Below are 22347 nucleotides of genomic sequence, written 5' to 3'. Positions count from 1 at the left end.
GTGCTGGGGACCTCCAGGCCTAGATTTGAATCCCCCTGTTTAACATGAATACATAAACATGATAAATCATGGATTTGCTCTTTCTTTCCCATGCTTTCTTCAGTATCCCTGCATTTATATTGCTTTTCATTTGTATTTTCTATGTAGCTTACATTTACATTGCTAGTACAATTTAAGCAAAATTGTGATTCTTACAGGTGATGGTGCCGAGAAGCTTTTGTCAGTGGTGTGGAAAGGGAACGTTGAACTGTTGAATCTTTTGCATGTTGTGGAAAAGTGAGCAGTGATGATGATGAAGAAAACAATATTGTGGTCTTACAAAATATTATCGACAACAATGATGTTGAAGACGTTTTGGTTTCCCAGCTTCTAATAAAGGCAACCTACTTTTTATATGGATTTAACTAGTTGTTTTCTGATGTCGACCTCTGTGTTTTATGTGTGAGTGATGTGGGGCTCATAGAGTCATAATACCCACAAAACCTAGCGGTCAAACAAGGAATTGGTTCCAATCATTTTTCCACCATTCATTTTTCCCATAGGGGATTTTAGAAATACTTAAAATAAGGCCTGTGTTTTGTGTAGGCTTACCCTGGTGTGACATTTTGATAACCATGTAAATGTCTCACGGACAAGGTGACTTTTATTAATATATTTGCCTGTATTTACCCGGCAAAAATGAAATGCTAATTAGCTGCTAATGTGGCTATCATAAAGAACTACACATGTCATGATGATCTGGACGAGACTGCCAAATCGAGCCAAAGGTAAGATTCTCTGGATTAACTATTTTATTTTAGCTAAATTTAGTAATGAATACATTTCTTTAAATGGACAATTCTGTGAAATGCCTTATGCAAGTTTTAAATTGAAACAATAACTCTTAGCAAAGGTATCAGCTAGAGATGATGTGCAGGAGCTTGCAGGGATTTGTAGTCTTGCATGCCTACTTTTATGCTAATTAGAATGTTTGAATCTGAGAGTAAATAGTGCCGAATATTTTGATAAAAGTCACCTTGCCCGAGAGAGATTTACACGGTTATCGAAACATCACGCCAGGGTAAGCCTACAGGAAACAATGCCCTTATTTAAATGTTTTCTAAATTCCCTATAGGATAAATGAATGGTGGAAAAACGATTGGAACCATTTCCCTGTTTGACCGCTAGGTTTTATAGGTATTATGAACCTTCACTGGGGGGCTCTATTCCAGGGGACTTTTTCTCCAAGGGCCCAACCTTGGCACTACACACTGTTAGCCACAAAGTGTCACTGTTTCCATGCAGTCTACGGGTGCATCACAGTAATCTAGTCTAGTGGCCTCATCCCCTTTAACACTAATTTGTAGTCACAGAATAGGTGAAAACAATATGGTAGATTCCCACTGGAAATATCACCTGTCTAGTCATCAGTACAGATGAAGGGAAGGAGAGGAGACAAGAGCAAACCACTGTTGAGTAGACTATTGAGATGCACCCTATCAATAGACTAGAATCCTCTATGCCCTGCCAATCTGAATCATTAAACTTGATTGAACAATCATGAAACACAAACATCTGATTGGCAGCTGCAAATACGTTGGTGGACATTTCACATCAATAGGACTGGACATAAAGAGGGCATTCCACTATACAGAAGCTCTGCTTTTGCAGACAATGTACCGGTATGTCAATCATTCTGTTATCATGGCCTATCAATATCAAATGTTTTGTGCATATTGTTATGGAAAGTATTTTGTTATCGAACTTACTTCCCCCCCCCCCCCAATGCAATTGCAGTAGACAGTCAGGCAGACTGTTACATATTAATTTGACTCAGCTACAAAACTTGGAAGCATCTCCAAGTACGCGCACTGTCTCCACGACCTCTGCAGAATGAAGCTGCAGGTTCAACCACTGGGGTTTAAAAGGTATAGTAACTTTAAACGCATCTCTAATGTTGTAGAGTTTGATGCGGTGTGGATATACTGCACTTCAGTCAGTCAGTTAACCTAGAGCTCAAACAGTCTATTATCATTGAGAAAGGACAGAGGTCTGGCACTCTCTAGCTACAAATGCCATTAAATCAAGACAGACTGAAAAAGCAGAGAGTTCGGTAAAGCAGAGATGATGGATGGCCGAGCCACTGTCTGAGCAAAACATTTCACTCATCTCATCTTTGATGTGTTTTTCTCCTTCAAAGTGCTTGTTTCAGCTTGAGCACTGTCATGATTTGCCCTACTACATGACTCATTTCTCTGCTCATGTTAAGCATTTCTTGATTATCCTGACTTGAACATTATTCATGTCCATCTGGGATTTCTGTGCCAGTCAAAGGTAGTTGCGGCTCAGAGCTGTGCTTCTTTTGTAACATAATAACTATTAAATCCCTCTCATTTTGGATTTATTGAAGCAGTGACCTCCGACTGACTGTCCTGGTGGTTTAGGTTACTTACCTGTTGTTGTCACTGATACGCTTCGCTGGCAGGTGTGGGACCGGGATGTGATTCTCAGCTTTATGGCGGCCTCAGTAAACAGTCACTCCGGGCATGCTGTGTAGTGACTGACTGACAACTGCTTTACCTCTCTGCTGGGACATAATCAGGTCTTTAAACTGAGAGTCAGATACAAAGAGTTTGTCTGTTTTTACAGCAGTGGTCACCAACCCTGGTCCTGGAGAGCTACAGGGTGTGTAGGCATTTGTTACAGCCTAGCACCAGTCAAACAATCATTCTGACCTTGATTCTTTGCGTCAAATGTGTTGGGGTGGAACAGAAGTTGTGTTGGTGCTGGAACAGAAGTCTGCACACCCTAAAGCTCTCCAGGACTAGGGTTAGAAACCATTTTCCTAAGCGGTGTGTTCCTAGGAGTATGTGTCCTGAGAAGTGTGTTTTCTACTATTAGTGACAGCCGCTGTTCTGCTTTTGGCTTTTGGCTGTCTTGTGGTGGTTAGCCCCGCCCCTACAAGTCAATTCTCCAGGACATGTAATGGGAATGCTGATATTCCAGTACCCAACCTGAGCCTGAGCCTGGCACTCCTGACAGCTCCCACGTCAGCTGAAGACAGGTGTGTTACAGGTTTGTTACCTCACCACAGGTGCGACACACATCACAACAGGTGTGTTACCTAGGTCAATTTCTGATTACGCCTAGCATTGCGTGGCTTATCAGAAACGACACACACACACACACACACACACACAGGACTTACTTCCTTCTGAGAGTTGACAGACATAGGCACATGAGTGGACAGAAACAGCTCTACGAGTGACCCAGAGGAACATTAGACTGTGAGTTTTGTATTTGTATTGACATTACAGTGTTAATATTCTAAGTGATGGATTAGGCCATACTTAACAGAATTGAAGAAGTGTAAGCTATAAAATGTATTTATTCATTTAATCATTTAAGTGTGGGAATTAGAAATCTCAAGATGTTTTTTAATAAATAATTGATTTACCTGTATATAATAATGAAATGAAAGAGAGCTTACTGTGAAATCTTATTATATATACACTACCGTTCAAAAGTTTGGGGTCACTTAGAAAACGTAGAAAATGTTTTTGAGAGAAAAGCAAAACATTTTGTCCATTAAAATAGCATCAAATTGATCCGAAATACACTGTAGACATTGTTAATGTTGTAAATGACTATTGTAGATGGAAACGGCTGATTCTTTTAATGGAATATCTACATAGGCTTACAGAGGGCCATTATCAGCAACCATCACTCCTGTGTTCCAACGGCACGTTGTGTTAGCCTTTTAAATGATAAACTTGGATTAGCTAATTGATCATTAGAAAATCCTCTTGCTCAGTTGTGCACCGGGGCCTCCCACTCCTCTTTCTATTCAAGTCAGAGCCAGTTTGCGCTGTTCTGTGAAGGGGTAGTACACAGCGTTGTATGAGATCTTCAGTTTCTTGGCAACTTCTCACATGGAATAGCCTTAATTTCTTAGAACAAGAATAGACTGACGAGTTTCAGAAGAAAGTGCTTTGTTTCTGGCCATTTTGAGCCTGTAATCGAACTCACAAATGTTGATGCTCCAGATACTCAACTAGTCTAAAGAAGGCCAGTTTTATTGCTTCTTTAGTCAGAACGACAGTTTTCAGCTGTGCTAACATAAATGCAAAAGGGTTTTCCAATGATCAATTAGCCTTTTAAAATGATAAACTTGGATTAGCTAACACAACGTGCCATTGGAACACAGGAGTGATGGTTGCCGATAATGGGCCTCTGTACGCCTATGTAAATATTCCATAAAAAATTGGCCGTTTCCAGCTACAATAGTCATTTACAACATTAACAATGTCTACGCTGTATTTCTGATAAATTTTATGTATTTTAATGGACAAAAAATGTGCTTTTCTTTCAAAAACAAGGACATTTCTAAGTGACTCCAAACTTTTGAATGGTGGTATATATGAAATCTTAATTTCAAGCAGAGCTGCTTTCTGAGATCTGCTAAGATGTTCCTGACTCTTCCTCAATGTCACAAACAAAAACATACAGAAAAAATTATAGTTTGACATGACAGGACTATGTATATTCCTCATTTAATTTGTCAAGTTGTCTCAATTGTGATGCCAAGTCTTTGTAAGTCAGTTTCTTGTTCCTGATATAAGTCAGATAGCTTTATCTAGGCACAGTACACTAGGTATCCAAGTATTGTGTCAGGGTTTGATAGCGTTGTGTGTGAGGTGAGCTGGCAGCCAGGCTGAAAGAGGAGGACACACCTCAGTGTACACACTGTAGGATATCTCACACAAACAATCTTATCTCTGTGAAATGTCAACGGTGCATTGAGCATACTGCAAGCTTTTTATTTTCAAAGCCTTTTATATTTAAATCAGCTTGTGTCATGCTGATTTAGCTTTTTGTGAACATCAGAAACAACTTTGCAGACGACCACCACAACATGTAAAACCCTCAAATGTTACTTTGAAAAAGCAGCACCGCACTGTCAACAGGGCTCCCGAGGGCCCCCGAGTGGTGCAGCGGTCTAAGGCACTACATCTCAGTGCAAGAGGCATCACTACAGTCCCTGGTTCGAGCTCAGTGCTTATTATTGAAAAAGTCTAAATCTGACTTTTGGCATATAATGTTAATGATATGTTAGAGAAAGGCCACACTGAATGATTCAGAACATGAAGAATCCTATTTGTCTTGGTAAAATGTATTTTATAACATAAGGAAGTGAAATTTCATCTACTGATGAAATGACTGAGCTGATCCACAGAAGTATCACACACACACACACACACACACACACACACACACACACACACACACACACACACACACACACACACACACACACACACACACACACACACACACACACACACACACACACACACACACACGACACTCCCACATTGGATCAACTGTAAATCCTGTCTCTCAGTTCTTTAAAGCTTTCATTTTATCTGGACGAAGTGTTGTAAGTTAAATGTCGGATGACTGAAGGTACATAAACCTGAAAGGGTGTATGTACACAGTGATTTATTTGATTCCTTCCTGGAAAGGTACAGTATATTCCAGCTCACCTGAAGTGTCTTATTTTAATATATCACATCTTGGAATCTTAATCAACCGTTTTCCATCCTGTTTTCCCTGCGAGTTACAGGATGAGGCAGATAGATAAACGGAACCCTGCTTTCCCGCCTCTTCTCTGTCATAAGTGTTAAGCTGTAGCTTAACTCCACACCTGTTTATAACCAGTTTATTCCAGTGGTTACTAAAGTTTCAGCATTGTGACCCATCTAAAGCCCACCAATGAGTCCCAAGTCCAGGCCCACCAGTAGGGAAACACATGTATAAATGACTGTAGAAATAATTTGGAAGCTTGTTGCGTCCAGTATGACTTATGATATTTTATCCTTCATCATGTTGTGACTATTTATGTTAGCCTGTTCTCCCTTACTTCTCTCAGGGCCCATGTTTCCGTGTGTGGATTTCTCTGTCGATTGGCAGAGTTGAGTTAACTACACCTACACTCACCAGGCATGACCACAAGACTGGTACCCTTTATCTTCACTGACCCTTCTCTACTACCTCCATAGGACAGAGAAAATATAGACGGAGCTAGACATACAACTCTCCCACTATCTCTGTCTGCCAGAAGTGCAATGTGAGTACAGACAACACTATACATGGGGAAGCCTTGTCTGTTATCCACTATCTTGAGTAAAGAGACATTGGGACCTCCGGGCAGCAGCATGGGACACAAACACCAGCCTCCTTTCACTCTGCCCCACGTACTCATTTACATACGCAGGTCACTCAAGGACTACCCCCTGTAAGCCTAGACCCTTAGATCACATGGATAGAGAAGAGCATTCTGTCCTGTCCACACAGTCACTATAAACCTCTGTATCACAGTTGTCTCAGAAACTGTGTGGGAGAGAGACAGAAAGTAGGGGATAGACCAGAGAGCGAGATAGATAGATATAGAGGTATAGACAGAGGAAGCATCTTTGAGTCATGCAGGGCCGTGTGTGTCAGCTGTTGCTGGTGAATGCTTTGACCTGTGGTCTGGAGGTGTGTATGGCTGCAGGGACCTTCTACATCCCCCCTCTACTGCTGCAGGCCGGCATGGAGGAACGCTACATGACCATGGTGCTGGGTGAGGCAACACTCTATGACCATATTGTCGTTCTTGAATGACTGTAGTGTGAACACTGTATGACCATGGTTTGAATAAATGATTTGTTCTCCAGCTCTGAAGTAGATCTCCTTCTCTTCCTTCCCGTTCTCGCTCTCTCAGGAGTGGGGCCAGTTCTGGGTTTGATCTTCGTGCCCATGATCGGTTTGTATAGTGACTCGTGGCGTAGACGTTTTGGTCGGCGGCGGCCATTCATCTGGCTCCTTTGTGTGGGGATTCTGCTGGGCCTGCAGGTGATGCCCCAGGCCTCTCACCTAGCTGCCTTGCTCTACCCGCAGCACCCCCGCTGGATGGAGAGGGTCCTGCTGGCGGTGTCAGCCTGTCTGCTGGAGTTCTCTGGGCAGGTAGAGCAGAAAATATATTGTTAAATAGTATAAATACACTAGTTCTGTATCTGTATCTGGGTTAGGCCATCATTGTAAATACAAATTTGTTCTTAAATTAACTGACTTGCCTATATAAATCTGATTGAGTTGAAATGAAGTAGTTCATAGGCTTGTAATTGCTGTAGTTTACCTGCATTTTTCTTAGATAACATTGTTATGTAGATATTTCTGACTATATTTGAATTCTTTATTTGAATTCAAACTGTCTTTTTTGCTCCTTACTGTGTGTGTGTGTGTGTGTGTGTGTGTGTATGCGTGTGTGTGTGTGTGTGTGTGTGTGTGTGTGTGTGTGTGTGTGTGTGTGTGTGTGTGTGTGTGTGTGTGTGTGTGTGTGTCTGTGTGTCTGTGTGTCTGTGTGTGTGTGGTGTTTATAGCAGCTAAATGACTGTTGTGATCCACAGGCCTGTTTCACGCCGCTGGAAGCTCTGATCTCAGACCAGTTCCCAGGAGAGGAGGAGAGCAGAAGGGCCTTCTCTGTCTACTCACTGATGATCAGCCTGGGAGGATGCCTGGGGTAAGGGACCTCGCTGTCTCTTATCTATCGCTCTCACTCTCTCTCTCTCTCTCTCTGTCTATTCCCTAAAGATCAGCCTCAGGTGCTGCCTGGGGCAGGGTAACTCTCTCCATCTCTCTGAGATAGTGAATTGGACAGAGATCATATCATAAAAGAGACCAGAGTCCTCCTGTGGTATCCCTCTCGGTCTCATCCTAGGTACCTGCTGCCAGCCCTGGACTGGAGCCATGCCCCGACAGCAGCCTACCTGGGCGGCCAGGAGGCCTTCATCTATGCCCTGCTCACCCTCATCTTCCTCACCTGCCTCCTCAGCACAGTCTTCATCTCAGAGGAAAGATACACCAGAGGGGGAGAGACAATCAGGAAGGATGATATTGTTAGCTCCGCCCTGAACCGATACTGTGCACACTCCTTGCTGCCGCGGCCTCAGTGTGTGCGGCTGGCGGTGGGGCGTAGTGTGTCGCTGTGTGTGTCAGCGCTGCCACGCATGTACAGTGTGTGTATGCACGTGCCGGCAGTCATACGCAGGCTGTTTGTAGCCGAACTGTTCAGCTGGATGGCTCTGATGAGCTTCATGCTGTTCTACACAGACTTTATGGGAGTGGGGCTGTACCGGGGAGTACCCAACGCTACACCTGGAACACAGGAGAGACTACGATACGATGAAGGTAGGATGGACAGACTTTTACTTGATTCTTATCTTTTCATTTACCACAATGTTTGCAGCAAATTTTGTCTTCTCCTTTTTTCCTTTCCACTCCTTATCTTAAACCCTTGTAACATTTTCATATTAGATTGTCAATGCATCCATTTCAATACACTCATACACCTACTTTCCCCCGTATCTCCCCAGGTGTGCGCATGGCGAGTGTGGGTCTATTCCTGCAGTGCCTGACCTCAGTGGTCTGCTCCATCCTGATGGAGCGCTGGATAGTGTTGCTAGGCACCCGGGCTGTGTATGTTAGCAGTGTGGTCCTGCTAGCGTTAGCTACAGCTGTGATGAGTTTCTCAAAGAGTGTAGTGATGGTCACTGTCATGGCCGCAGCTACTGGATATACCTTCTGTGTGCTGCAGGTCCTGCCCTACACCCTGCTGTGTCTGTACCACTCTGACAGACAGGTGAGACAGATTACCACTACATGTTCTGACAGGGAAGTGATCACAGTAGATAAACTCAATCCCACCCTCTGCTCTCTATCGCTCTCTTCTCCATCTCTCTGTCTTTTGCTCCCCCCCCCCTCTCTCTCTCTCTCTCTCTCTCTCTCTCTCTCTCTCTCTCTCTCTCTCTCACTCACTCACTCACTCACTCACTCACTCACTCACTCACTCACTCACTCACTCACTCACTCACTCACTCACTCACTTTACTTACTTACTTACTTACTTACTTACTTACTTACTTTCAGGTCTTCTTCTCCAGTTCCAAATCCAGACCTTCTCACCCAGGAGATAGTGATGACCACATCCACTCCAAGCCCCTCGTTCCCCCTGACTCCATCCATATCCATGGCAACAGGTATCCAGAAGGGGTCAATCTCCCCGGGGCCCCCCTTCTCTCCTCCACCTCCCCCCACGTGTCCCTTCCCCTGGAGAGAGAAGGAGAGCCCATACCCCTGCCTCAGAGAGGGATGTGTCTAGACATGGCTATCCTAGACAGTGCCTACCTGCTTTCACAGGTAAACACTAAAGCTAGGCTCTACAGGTTAGACCAGTTGACCAGTGAACAGACTAGTGTGTGTTGTTTGCCTCAACAATAATGGTTATTCTATTGTGTTCTGTTCTCTGGCCAGGTGCTGCCTGCTCTGTTTCTGGGCTCCATAGTGCAGCAGTCTCACAGTGTCAGTGCCTATATGGCCTCAGCCTGCTCCCTCAGCATCATGGCCATGCTCTGCTCCACCGGTGTCGTCTTCACACGCAGTGACCTCCACAAGCTCACAGGCTCAAAGGACAGCGCTCCAACACTGACGGGGCTAAAGAGTTAACCCATTGTGGATGTATCTGTGTTGTGGAATTGCAGATTTCTATTGGATTTTGTCTGTCCATTATCATCGAATGGAATCCGGAATCCTGTAAAATCCGGTATGGAATCCTGTAGATTGCAAAATATGCCACCTGACTCCTCAAATGCATCAGGGGTTAAAGAACCAAGGGTTGATGATTGCAATCCTGACATCAGCACCTCTGAGACTGACTGACTGACTGAAAGGACAGGTACTTCTTGTTTAGTGTGCTGGCACAACCAAGAGAGTAGGTCAATCCTGGGAAACACTGTAATGGACAGTAAAATAATTTTCCTTCCTAGATTGGTCACCATATATGCTGGTCATAGATGCTTCAATATATCAGGGGGAATACTGAGACAGGCTACTGTTCCTCTGACACAGTAAAGGAGGATAAAGTTATACTGCTTATTGCTATGTCTGAAATGTATTATGTTTGCTATTGGTTACTGCAATCTAATATGTTTCAAAGTACACTTTGTTTACTGCTATAACTAAAATGTAGCATGATTGCTATCTAAGGCCATGAGAGTATTCTGAAGTCTGTTGTGCCTTTGTGTACAGTAAGTTTACTTGATGTATATATGGATGTATGTATTTATGTGAGCCCCAGGGCCAGAGGGAAAGTTGGGGTATGACTCCCACTCTGCTATTTGCATTGGGGTTGAGGGGTAAGGAGGAGAGGTGATGTGTTTTTGTTTGTGTTTTCCCCCCATGTTTCCATGGTAATGATAATTCCTGGTGGGGGGGGGGGGGGGGGGGGGGGGGGGGGGTGGGGGGGGGTGTCAGTGGACTCCTCTCAGTGTGTCTGATCCAATGACTATTATAAATCCTCGATTGACAATGCTATGTATTGGCCATTGAGAGGCTTTAACGCCACCGGCAGGCCATATTGGCACTCCCCAGTAGGAGCAGTCCTCCATAGGAATGAATGGAATTCTACAGTATTTCAATTAAATGTTTCAAGGACAAAATTACATTACATTTAAGTATTTTGTTGTCGTACTGGGGACAGTATAATTAGTACAAAAAAAAAACTTTAAGGTAAATGTTTAATATATTTCTTCTTTTTTTTAATCTTTGTTTAGCGCACATAATATAATTTAAAAGTATGCATTCAGGTGTCTGTAATAGAATAAACAAGTCAATTGAGGAGTGCCATGATGGCTGCCCGGTGGCTTCTATACAGCACCAGGGTTTTTAAACATAATTGGTCTGATCCGATCCTGCTGTGCTCTGTTGCTAGGGAAGCAATCTGGTTCCACTCTCATAAGGAGTGCCATATGTAACATAGTACAGTTAAATACAGTACAATATGAAGATAGGCTAAAACTGCTTCTCTAATAGAAATCCCCAATCACACTTGTGGGTGACTTTGGCTAGCGTAGAAACACGTCATCGGGTCTAACGGTTGTCTCGCACCGAACTGCACATGAGCAGACCTTCAAATCAAAGGCACTCCTTTTTTTAGGGGGGGGGGGGGGGGGGTGAAAACGTGTCAGTTTGTCACTTTTATGAGGTTGGAGGAATAACATGTGTAACTATTTTAGACATTGGCTCGACTCTATGCTGTGGCTTTAGATTTCAAAGAAATTAACAATTAACAACTAAACTCAGTTTTACACAATTCCTGACATTTAATCGTAGTAAAAATTCCCTGTCTTAGGTCAGTTAGGTTCATCACTTTATTTTAAGAATGTGAAATGTCAGAGAGTAAAGAGACTGATTTATTTCAGCTTCCATTTCTTTCATCACATTCCCAGTGGGTCAGAAGTTTACATACACTAAATTAGTATTTGGTAGCTTTGCCTTTAAATTGTTTAACTTGGGTAAAACGTTTCAGGTAGCCTTCCACAAGCTTCCCACAATAAGTTGGGTGAATATTGGCCCATTCCTCCTGACAGAGCTGGTGTAACTGAGTCAGGTTTGTAGGCCTCCTTGCACACACATACTTTTTCAGTTCTGCCCACAAATGTTCTATAGGATTGAGGTCAGGGCTTTGTGATGGCCACTCCAATACCTTGACTTTGTTGTCCTTAAGCCATTTTGTCACAACTTTGGAAGTATGCTTGGGGTCATTGTCCATTTGGAAGACCCATTTGCGACCAAGCTCTTCCTGACTGATGTCTTGAGATGTTGCTTCAATATATCCACATAATTTTCCTGCCTCATGATGCCATCTATTTTGGGAAGTGCACCAGTCCCTCCTGCAGCAAAGCACCCCCACAACATGACCCCCGTGCTTAACGGTTGGGATGGTGTTCTTCAGCTTGCAAGCCTCCCACTTTTTCCTCCAAACATAACAATGGTCATTATGGCCAAACAGGTCTATTTTTGTTTCATCAGACCAGAGGACATTTAGTACGATCTTTGTCCCCATGTGCAGTTGCAAACCGTAGTCTGGCTTTTTTATGGCGGTTTTGGAGCAGTGGCTTCTTCCTTGCTGAGTGGCCTTTCAGGTTCTGTCGATATAGGACTCGTTTTACTGTGGATATAGACACTATTGTGCCTGTTTCCTCCAGCATCTTCACAAGGTCCTTTGCTGTTGTTCTGGGATTGATTTGCACTTTTCGCACCAAAGTAACCAGAATGTGTCTCCTTCCTGAGCGGTATGACTTCTGAGTGGTCCCATGGTGTTTATACTTGCATACTATTGTTTGCACAGATGAATGTGGTACCTTCAGGCGTTTGGAAATGGCTCCCAAGGATGAACCAGACTTGTGGAGGTCTACAATTTTTTTTCTGAGGTCTTGGCTGATTTCTTTTGATTTTCCCATGATGTCAAGCAAAGAGGCACTGAGTTTGAAGGTAAGCCTTGAAATACATCCATAGGTCCACCTCCAATGGACTCAAATGATATCAATTAGCCTATCAGAAACTTCTAAAGCCATGACATCATTTTCTGGAATTTTCCAAGCTGTTTAAAGGCACAGTCAATTTAGTATATGTAAACTTCTGACCCACTGGAATTGTGATACAGTGGATTATAAGTGAAATAATCTGTGTAAACAATTGTTGGAAAAATTACTTGTGTTATGCACAAAGTAGATGTCCTAACCGACTTGCCAAAACTATAGTTTGTTAACAAGACATTTGTGGAGTGGTTAAAAAAACAGTTTTAATGTCTCCAACCTAAGTGTATGTAAACTTCCGACTTCAACTGTATGTCCATTTTGCTGATTGTAATTATATGGTAAGCAAGGGTCGGAAATTAACCGGAAAAAAACTACATTATTTGAGGAACAGAACCCGAACCAAAAACGAAAGAGACCTATAATGTTCCGGAACAGAACTGTTAATTTAAAAGCATGGGAACTAGTTAATAATGTTCTGTTAAGTCCCAGGCATTTTTTTCCAGTCCCACAAAAATCTCAACAAAGCGCCTATGCAATGCCCTCACTCTGTCACCAAAGATTATGGATATACTGACAAGATACATGTCTCTCCAACCTAACAATGGGAGTCATTGTCCACAACGCGGCATGGCGGGCTGTCTAGCTCCCGCCTATCCTTTCTTTGGATTGGTGCTTTCATCTAATTATTGTAATCCTTTTTTAAATATTCGATGAGGGTTATTGACGTCAACCGCCAGTAGAGAGAGATGCTACTAACCTCATGCCATTAATATGCATAGCCATCTTGAGACAACTCCGATATAAAGTGTTTCTTCTCAAAGTTGCTGGGATGTCCTACTTATATCAGTACACTCGTAACAGCTTAAGTATTATGAAACTTCTATTCGATCAAATCAACCTCATGTAGCAAATAAGCCAATCGATTTTTTGGTGGGGAGGGGAATTCGACACTCATTAACCGTCATACAAAAACTCCTTGCTTGGAGGGCGAAATAATGAACAAACGCCACCTGCTGGCGTGAGACAGATTCTCCGCTGAGTTAGGCCTCTCTTCCTTTTCCTCTCTGCTGTCATTCAGAAACTCATTCCAGAGTCTGCCTGCCAGCTGGAAATCTTTGCCAATGGGTGTGTGTGTGTGTGTGTGTAGGTTACCTGCCACGCCCATCTGAAGCATAGGTTACTGTAGCCTACTGATGACATTACAAGCGTAGACGAATTCAGAAATTAGGGAAAGATGTTTAAATAGAATGGATTGACCTTTTCAACGCTAGTTAAGGATACTATAGTTATCATGTATCACATTAGATTTTTTAACTACAAAAATATATATTTTTTATTCTAGTGCTGCTCTGCACACACAAGCTTCCCAGCTAGCACAGAACGTTCTTGTAATATTCCCTAAAGGTTCTTCTTTGCATTTTAGAAAAATAAGCCCCCAAACAATAAACCAAAATTCTGGGAAAGTTATTTTTACTAAGAACCAAGGGAGAACCTTAAGGGAACGTTGCTATTTTGGTAAGGAAAAGAAAACAAATTGTTTTCTGAGAACGTTCAAATAACCTCATTAAATAACGTTATTATTTTGGTGAATTTGAACTTTTATGTTGGCCAAATGGGACTTGTGGTTCCCGTTTGGTCTTTGAAAGAAAAAAAGTTCTGGGAATGTTCCGTATCGAAGTTCCATTGGATCAAACTGCTGAAAGAGAAGATAAAGTGTGTGGTGAGTGACCATCATTTCGTAAATAGCTAGCTAGTTTTTTATTTCCCCCCCAAAAACATTTGAACTCTCCTTTACAATTTATTTACAATACAAACGGTCTTGTGACACCTTGGTCACCATAGCAACTGTTGATGGTTGGGGAAATGGCTGCCAGGCAGTTGAGCTTGTTTCAAGTACTGCTAATATTAGTATTTGTACAGGTAAGGAGTCAGAGAAACATACAAATCTACAACACGTGTTTATATTAACATGTTAGGGGGTAATACAGTTATTTTTGAACATGTGTGTGTAGATTATTTTTTTATGCATAAGTTAGCTAGCTTAGCTAGCATGTCCTCCAGCTGCATTGGCTGCTAGCTAGGTCTGACCATAAAACTATTTAAAAAACGTATTTCCATGGAGAGTGACAATTGAGGTCTGATAAACGTCTTGCTATGTCATAAATTGGGTTAGAATTTGAGTATTTTGAAACGGGTGGCGATATATTTGATTTGTTGATTGACGAGGCTACTTGGCTAGTACCTGACGATGGTAACCAAGTCACATGACCCATCATGTAAATACAGTGCATTTGGAAAGTATTCAGACCCCTTGACTTTTTCCACATTTTGTAATGTTACAGCCTTATTCTAAAATTAATTAAATAGTTTTTTCCCCTTATTAATCTACATACAATACCCCATAGTGAGAAAAGCAAAAACAAGTTTTATACATTTTTGCCAATTTATAAAAAATTAAAAAATGAAATTTGTTCCTACAATCCGTTCTCAATAACTACCCTTATGTATGTTTTCTACAGAAGAGTGCCAACTTAACTTTTAAAAAGTTAATACAAATCACTGAAGTAAGAGGTACTTGGGTTGATTTATTGAGGTAATATGTACATGTAGGTTTGGTTAGGTGATTGAAGTACTATGGACATCTAGCTATGGGTAAAAAGCAGAAAGTCTGGGTATCCGTTTGATTAACTGCTTGGCAGTCATGGCTTTGGGGTAGAATCTGTTCAAAAGCACTTATGTCCCAGATTTGGCACTCCGGTACCAGTACCGCTTATACCGCTGATTGAGTGTAATCTGGCCCAGGAGTGTGAAGGTGAACGGAAAGGCTCTGGAGCAACGAACCGCCCTTGCTGTCTCTGCCTGGCCAGTTCCCCTCTCGCCACTGGGATTCTCTGCCTCTAACCCTAATACAAGGGCTGAGTCACTGACTTACTGTTTCTCTTCCATGCTGTCCCTAGGAGGGGTGCGTCACTTGAGTAGGTTGAGTCACTGACGTGATCTTCCTGTCCGGGTTGGCGCCCCCCCTTGGGTTGTGCCGTGGCGGAGATCTTTGTGGGCTATACTCGGCCTTGTCTCAGGATGGTACATTGGTGGTTAAAGATATCCCTCTAGTGGTGTGGGGGCTGTAATTTGGCAAAGTGGGTGGGGTTATATCCTGCCTGTTTGGCCCTGTCCGGGGGTATCGTTGGACGTGGCCACAGTGTCTCCCGACCCTTCCTGTCTCAGCTTCCAGTATTTATGCTGCAGTAGTTTATGTGTCGGGGGGCTAGGGTCAGGCTGTTATATCTGGAGTATTTCTCCTCTTATCCGGTTTCCTGTGTGAATTTAAGTATGCTCTCTCTAATTCTCTCTTTTTCTCTCTTTCTTTCTTTCTTTCTCTCTCTCAGAGGACCTGAGCCCTAGGACCATGCCTCAGGACTACCTGGCCTGATGACTCCTTGCTGTCCCCAGTCCCCCTGGCCGTGCTGCTGCTCCAGTTTCAACTGTTCTGCCTGCGGCTATGGAACTCTGACCTGTTCACCGGACGTGCTACCTGTCCCAGACCTGCTGTCGCGGTAGAGATACTCTCAATGATCGGCTATGAAAAGCCAACTGACATTTACTCCTGAGGTGCTGACCTGTTGCACCCTCGACAACCACTGTGATTATTGTTATTTGACCCTGCTGGTCATCTATGAACATTTGAACATCTTGGCCATGTTCTGTTATAATCTCCACCCGGCACAGCCAGAAGAGGACTGGCCACCCCTCATAGCCTGGTTCCTCTCTAGGTTTCTTCCTAAGTTCTGGCCTTTCTAGGGAGTTTTTCCTAGCCACCGTGCTTCTACACCTGCATTGCTTGCTGTTTGGGGTTTTAGGCTGGGTTTCTGTACAGCACTTTGTGACATCAACTGATGTAAGAAGGGCTTTATAAATACATTTGATTGATTGATTGCTTACCGTGCAGTAGCAGAGAGAACAGACTGTAACTTGGATGGCTGGAGTCTTCCTCTGACACCGCCTGGTATAGAGGTCCTGGATGACAGGGAGCTCGTGCCCCAGTGATGTACTGAGCCGTATGCACTACCCTCTGTAGTGCCTTGCTGTCGGATGCGAGCAGTTGCCATACCAAGCGGTGATGCAGCCATTCAAGATGCTCTCAATGGTGCCGACAGGGCAGGAGATGCTGTGTGGATAAAGTTGAAATCAGGTCAAAGGAAGGGAGGGCATTGATGAATGAGAAACAAACCGGGTGGTCTCGAGCACATCTCTGTCCCTTAGGTAATAGTTACAAGAGAGAGAAATAATTAACGGCAGCACATCCAAGATCACAAAGTACATCAGCTACAGTATTCTAAACCCGGCACTTAAAAATATATATATATATGAATTTTGATAGTCAGGAGTCTGTGTCGACTCCAAAATTCCTTTGTTCCATTAATCTGTACTTTCTCCTGAAGTGTTCATTCAGCACTCCAACTGAAGATGGGCACTCCAACTGAAGATGGGCACTCAAACTGAAGATGGCGCCGAAAGACATGGTAGCTTTGCTTCTAGCTCCTAAGCAACTTTGAAGTATTTAACCCAGAACATTTTTTATTTCACAGAGTCAAAGTTTCAAAAAAGAAAAATGGTGTAATTTTACCCCCTTTTTCGTGATCTTGTCTCATCGCTGCAACTCCCCAACGGGCTCGGGAGAGATCGAGTTATCCGTCTGAAACATGACCCGCTAAGCCGCACTTAATCTTGACACTAGGGGTCAGATTATATATATATTTTTTTATAACATTCCCAAGGTAAACAGACTATTTCTCAGGTCCAGATCGTAGAATATGCATATAATTTACAGATTAGGATAGAAAACACTCCAAAGTTTCCAAAACTGTCAAAATATTGTCTGTGAGTATAACAAAACTGATTCTACAGGCGAAAACCTGAGAAAATCTAACCCGGAAGTGTTTATTTTTTATTTTTTTTATCTGTGTTTCCTGGCCCGTCTTTCTTCCATTTAAAGGGGTATCAACCAGATTCCTTTTCCAATGGCTTCCTCGGGCTGTGATCAGGCTTTAGACATAGTTTCAGGCTTTTATTTTGAAAAATGAGCGAGGTTTTTCAAAACTAGTCAGGTGTCCTCTGATTAGTTCCTGCGCGCGAGAGGGTAGCTCTCCATTTTCTTTTTCTCTCTTATTGAATAGGTTACGGCCCGGTTGAAATATTATCGATTATGTTTGTTAAAAAAACCTGAGGATAGATTATAAAAAACATTTGACATCTTTCTACGACCATTACGGATACTTTTTGGAATTTTCGTCGAACGGAACAAGGCTTTGGTTTTCTGAACATAACGCGCAACCCAAATGGCATTTAAAAAATAAATAAAAAAGTAATATTTATCGAACAAAAATAACATTTGTTGTGTAACTGGGAGTCTCGTGAGTGCAAACATCCGAAGATTATCAAAGGTAAGCGATTAATTTTATTGCTTTTCTGACTTTTGTGACCAAGCTAACCAAGCTAATATAAGTCTAACTGTTCTAGCATTGATTGATACACTCACAAAAGCTTAGATTGCTTTCGCTGCAAAGCATATTTTCAAAATCTGACACGATAGGTGGATTAACAACAAGCTAAGCTGTGTTTTGGTATATTTCACTTGTGATTGCATGATTATAAATATTTTTTGTAATATTTTTGAATCTGATACGTTTGAATTTTCTTCTGCCTTTCAGGACCGGAACGAGGCTGTAGTTTTCTGAACATAATGCGCAACCCAAATGGCGTTTTTTTGTTATAAAAGTAATATTTATCGAACAAAAAGAACATTTATTGTGTAACTGGGAGTCTCGTGAGTGCAAACATCCGAAGATTATCAAAGGTAAGCAATTCATTTTATTGCTTTTCTGACTTTCGTGACCATGCTAATTTGGGGCTAGCTGTTCTAGCATTGATTGATACACTCACAAAAGCTTGGATTTCTTTCTCTGTAAAGCATATTTTCAAACTCTGACACGATAGGTGGATTAACAACAAACTAAGCTGTGTTTTGGTATATTTCACTTGTGATTGCATGATTATAAATATTACTAAAATATTTTGCGCCCTGCAATTCAGCGGTTGTTTAGGAAAATGATCCCGTAAAAGGGATCCGTAGAGCAGAGAAGTTAACACCCTCTCGCTTAACCCAGAAGCACCAATGTGTCAGAGGAAACACTGCTCAACTGACGACCGAAGTCAAACTGCAGGCGCCCGGCCTGCCACAAGGAGTTGCTAGAGCACAATGAGCCAAGTAAGGCACCCCCGGCCAAACCCTCCCCTAACTCGGGGGAGTTAGACCAATTGTGCGCCTCCTGGTCACAGCCGGTTGTGACACAGTCTGGGATTGAACCCCAGGCTTTAGTGACGCCGCAAGACTGCGATGCAGTGCCTGAGTCCGCTGCGCCACTCGGGATGCCCAAGATTCTACCTTTATTCGTATGAGTTCCCGATATGTTTTTAGGTTAAGACCTACTGCATAAAAGTATCAATGACACTATTTAACTTGGATAATCACAGATCACAGCCAAATTCCGTAGTGTATTTTGGTGATGTTATGGTGAGATTATTATTCACTAAGAATAGAAAACATTTAAATGAATTTTACTATTAACTATACCCTTTGTACTCGACTTAAAGTTATTACAGTATTCCAAACAACCGTGCTGTTGAAGCTGGAAACAATAATCGAGAACCAAGTGGAACTACTGGCAATTCAGCGACAGCTGCTAGCCGCTGGAGCGCAAGACCTGCAAAACGGAGTCCTGCATAGACCTTGTAGGACCAAGGAGGAGTTAGAGGACCTTGCAAGAGTCTGGAGGAGGCCATCACAAGACATAAAGAGATGGTATATATCTTAATCTTTGAAAATGTTCCAAGAACTTCCCACAGCAATCTGTTGTAAATCACAGTATTCAGGATGATGGGATAACTGCCTCTCAATTTTGTCTGTCATTTTAGATCCATTACATCCATTCCCTGGGGGGAAGGGACCACAACACCATCGTGTGCAAGGTCCTCTACAAATTTCCTACCAATGATGTCCTCAAACACTACAGCTTGAGAGAAAGGAGAGAGAAGTGTTTTTTCCCAGGACCTGGTGATTTGCGGGTTAATAACCAGTAGATTCAATACTAACCTAATCTGAGTGTACAAAACATTAAGAATACCTTCCTAATATTAAACTGAACCCTGCCCCCCAACCCCTTTTGCCCTCAGGACAGCCTCAATCCATCAGGCCATGAACTCTACAAGGCATCGAAAGCTTTCCACATAGATTCTGGTCCATCTTTCCACAGGGATGCTGGTCCATGTTGACTCCAATGCTTCTTTCCCACAGTTGTATCAAGTTGGCTCGATGTCCTTTGGGTGGGGGACTATTCTTGATACAAACAGGAAAAACCCAGCGTTGCAGTTCCTGACACAAACCGGTGTACCTAGCATCTACTACCATACCCCGTTCAAAGGCACTTATAATTATTGTCTTGCCCATTCACCCTCTGAATGGCACAAGTACACAATCCATGTCTCAAGGCTTAAAAATCCTTCTTTAACCCATCTCCTCCCCTTCATCTACACTGATTCGAGTGATATCAATATAACACTGAAATATCACAGGATTCAGACCCTTTAAGTACTTTGTTGAAGCACCTTTGGCAGCGATTACAGCCTTGAGTCTTCTTGGGTAAGACGCTACAAGCTTGGCACACCTGTATTTGGGGAGTTCTCCCATTCTTCTCTGCAGATCCCCTCAAGCTCTGTCAGGTTGGATGGGGGGTGTTGCTGCACAGCTATTTTCACGTCTCTGCAGAGATGTTCGATCGGGTTCAAGTCCGGGCTCTGGCTGGGTCATTCAAGGATTTCAGAGACTTGTCCCGAAGCACTCCTGCGTTGTCTTGGCTGTGTGCTTAGGGTCGTTGTCCTGTTGGAAGGTGAACCTTTGCCCCAGTCTGAGGTCCTGTGTGCTCTGGAGCAGTTTCTCATCAAGGATATCTCTGTACTTTGCTATGTTCATCTTTGCCTCGATCCTGACTAGTCTCCCAGTCCCTGCAGCTGAAAAACATCCCCACTGCATGATGCTGCCACCACAATACTTCACTGTAGGGATGGTGCCAGGTTTCTTCCAGACATGGTGCTTGGCATTCAGGCCAAAGAGAATCTTGTTTCTGGTCTGAGAGTCTTTTGGTGCCTTTTGGCAAAGCAGGCTGTCATGTGCCTTTTACTGAGGAGTGGCTTCTGTCTGGCCACTCTACCATAAAGGCCCAATTGGTGGAGTGCTGCAGAGATGACTGTCCTTCTGGAAGGTTCTCCCATCTTCAGAGAGGAACTCTAGAGCTCTGTCAGAGTGACCATCGGGTTCTTGGTCACCTCCCTGACCAACGCCCTTCTCCCCCGATTGCTCAGTTTGGCCGGGCTGCCAACTCTAGGAAGAGTCTTGGTGGTTCCAAACTTCTTCCATTTAAGAATGATGGAGGCCATTGTGTTCTTGGGGACCTTCAATGCTGCAGAAATGTTTTGGTACTCTTCCCCAGATCTGTGCCTCGACACAATCCTGTCTCGGTGCTCTACGGACAATTCCTTCAACCTCATGGCTTGGTTTTTGCTCTGACATGCACTGTCAACTGTGGGACCTTATATAGACAGGTGTGTGCCTTTCCAAATCATGTCCAATCAATTGAATTTTACCTAATGCTCAAACTTTTTTGATAATATATTGGATTGTTTTATATATTTTTATGATTTTAAACCGTTTGTAATTGTATCAAGGGAAAGGTTAAGTTGTTACACAAGGTAATGGCAGGTAGTAGTGCCTTACATAATTTCATTTTTATTTGCAAGCTTCTTTCTCCTTCCTTTTATCTTGTGAATAAAATATTTTAAACATCAAACATTCTTTTTCATATGTAAACTAAATTATTTGAGTTTGACTGTCCGTTATGTTTGATACAGAAGTTATTCATAAGGACTGGGCTGGATTCAGATAACACCACCCAAATCCACACCAACACAATGAAGGGATTAAAATCACAGCAGACTGGATCATTGTGGCCAATATCCTGAATCTCCAGCAGAGGTCCCCGTTGTATCGCTAAAACACTCCCAAACATGATAATGGAGGTAGGCTCTCTAGTCTTGCAATGTGGTCTCAGGGCATTTCATATTATTCTGTACGTAAAACCGTTAGTATGATCTATTTAGTATGATCTGTTATGTTTGGTATGGTATGTATTAATTTGTAATTGTCCATCATCCATTTCGTATGATATGTTATGAATTACAATTTGTATATGTTCGAATTGTAATTCGTACAATTTGTTAGGGATTTGAAAAAGTAAAATATGTTACGAATAGGAAAAAATTATGATATGTTATGAATTCCAATTTGTTGTGGCTAACGTTAGCTAGGTGACTAATGCTAACATTAGCTAGTGCTAATCTAATCAAATTTATTGGTCACATACATGGTTAGCAGATGTTAATGCGAGTGTAGCGAAATGCTTGTGCTTCTAGTTCCGACCGTGCAGTAATATCTAACAAGTAATCTAACAATTTCACAACTACCTTATACACACAAGTGTAAAGGAATGAATAAGAATATGTACATATACAGTGGGGAGAACAAGTATTTGATACACTGCCGATTTTGCAGGTTTTCCTACTTACAAAGCATGTAGAGGTCTGTAATTTTTATCATAGGTACACTTCAACTGTGAGAGACGGAATCTAAAACAAACATCCAGAAAATCACATTGTATGATTTTTAAGTAATTAATTTGCATTTTATTGCATGACATAAGTATTTGATACATCAGAAAAGCAGAACTTAATATTTGGTACAGAAACCTTTGTTTGCAATTACAGAGATCATACATTTCCTGTAGTTCTTGACCAGGTTTGCACAAATACTTTTTTCCCTCACTGTATATACATTTGAGGT

At 42.4% G+C, this 22347-nt stretch overlaps 1 protein-coding gene across 1 annotated transcript; it reads left to right on the top strand.

Annotated features, from left to right (window-relative positions):
- The first annotated feature begins 954 nt into the window (after positions 1–954).
- LOC120064722 (solute carrier family 45 member 3-like) lies at positions 955–9525 on the top strand. The gene is made up of 8 exons (XM_039015344.1): positions 955–982; positions 6461–6604; positions 6746–6987; positions 7431–7543; positions 7742–8211; positions 8397–8662; positions 8950–9219; positions 9334–9525. The coding sequence occupies exons 1-8, from the start codon at positions 955–957 to the stop codon at positions 9523–9525; spliced, it is 1725 nt and encodes a 574-aa protein (XP_038871272.1).
- Positions 9526–22347: the final 12822 nt, after the last annotated feature.

The sequence above is a fragment of the Salvelinus namaycush genome, chromosome 20 (genome assembly GCF_016432855.1).
Source record: "Salvelinus namaycush isolate Seneca chromosome 20, SaNama_1.0, whole genome shotgun sequence".
NCBI classification, from domain to species: Eukaryota; Metazoa; Chordata; class Actinopteri; order Salmoniformes; family Salmonidae; genus Salvelinus; species Salvelinus namaycush.
The sequence above is the reverse complement of the archived record's forward strand: the minus strand, read 5'-3'. Positions and strand labels throughout refer to the sequence as shown.